This window comes from Volvox carteri, assembly GCF_000143455.1.
Source record: "Volvox carteri f. nagariensis unplaced genomic scaffold VOLCAscaffold_18, whole genome shotgun sequence".
Classification (NCBI taxonomy): Eukaryota; Viridiplantae; Chlorophyta; class Chlorophyceae; order Chlamydomonadales; family Volvocaceae; genus Volvox; species Volvox carteri.
The window spans coordinates 1,725,671-1,727,008 of record NW_003307561.1 but is presented as its reverse complement, the minus strand read 5'-3'; the positions used below and the strand labels follow the sequence as shown (position 1 = coordinate 1,727,008).

Genomic DNA, 1,338 nt, shown 5'->3' with positions numbered 1-1,338 from the left:
CCAGTCACAGCGTCACCTCACCCTCACGCCCTCGTGTGGTGGTTTCGGAGCCTTGAGCGGCGCACAGCAGTACATGGCGAGGTGAGCGCATGAGGAGGTGACGGTGCTGTTCGCAGGTGGGTTGCCGGTGGGGTGTGTTTGAACTGTGTGTGGCGGTGGTTCGACATAGCGCCCGGGGTATTACGACAACGGTTTCAACTGACGACAACGGTTTGCCGTACTTTACCATAACTGACGCACGGTCCCTCGCTTACATAATATACAAAATACACTGTCACCATGAGCTGTTTACCTTTTTATTATAATGGATGCTTGAAGTTTTTGAATTTTTTAATATTTTGTGATACTCGTAAAGTTGTGTCTTCAGTAATCTCTTCCTACCCCATGTGCACGTGTAATTTACGTGATGATGGTTCGAATTCTCTATGTGCCGTACACAGACATCGCCTCCTTCACCAGCATGTGTGGTCAGGTTCCGCCCCACCGAGTCATGGCGTTCCTCAACGACCTCTTCACCACTTTTGACCAGCTGGTGGAGAAGCATCAAGTTTACAAGGTCGAGACCATCGGAGGTATTGCATTGTACGGCATCGTCGTACATATCATAGTACGGAAGTGTACGGGACTGAGGTTTTTTAATATCTGCGGCGCTTTTGGGGGTCCTATAACCCACACCCACCCGCGCGCGTGGCCGGGGGAATACGTGCGCACGCCCCTCACTTGGTGCTGGCGACGGGGGGGGGGGACCCGGGAGGTGGCTCAGGCTGGTGGCTCAGGCTGGGTGCGTTACGGATACTGCGGGACCGCATTCCCCCGGGGGGGGTAGGGGTTCGACATCAGAGGGCGTCTGACACGTGCTGCCGTTACACGCACATACCGACACACAGCCGAGGCGTTCAACCGACAGATGAGGCGAAAAGGTGTAGGTAGGTATCCGCTTGTACTGTACTGCATTGTACGGCACATCAGTGGGATGTACGGCACGCGCCTTTGAGGAAGGCCTCCTCGGCTTGGGCTATTTGCACGCACAACGACACGTGGAGCAGGACGGCGCCACGTACGACAGTACGACGCGTTCTTAAGGCGCTGATGTACAGTTTCCTGTGTGAAAGCCTTGTGGGGGTTGTGCGCTCGAAGTTGCGCCCACGGTTACATTGGCGCCCTCCAGTGGTGGCGAGATGCGGTTTCGGAATTCTTAACAGCAGCTGTATCGTTGTATGCACGATCTCGTTGATGCCGGCCATGCATGCCGTACATACACGCGCTACAAAAATTGCTGTACTACTAAACTCTGTGTGTATCTATTTTTAATTGTCTGCTATTGTTATTACCTGCCGT

The 1,338-nt window shown here is 53.8% G+C and overlaps 1 protein-coding gene across 1 annotated transcript in view; it reads right to left on the bottom strand.

Moving 5' to 3' along the window:
• VOLCADRAFT_90888 (uncharacterized protein) overlaps positions 1–601 on the bottom strand; it is a gene marked incomplete at both ends in the record, with an annotated part of 3,864 nt that extends 3,263 nt beyond the window's left edge. Inside the window, 2 exons of the mRNA XM_002950304.1 lie at positions 22–143; positions 457–601. Of these exons, the coding sequence (XP_002950350.1) occupies positions 22–143; positions 457–601 (267 nt within the window). The remainder of the gene's footprint in view (positions 1–21; positions 144–456) is intronic.
• Between the last annotated feature and the right edge of the window lie 737 nt (positions 602–1,338).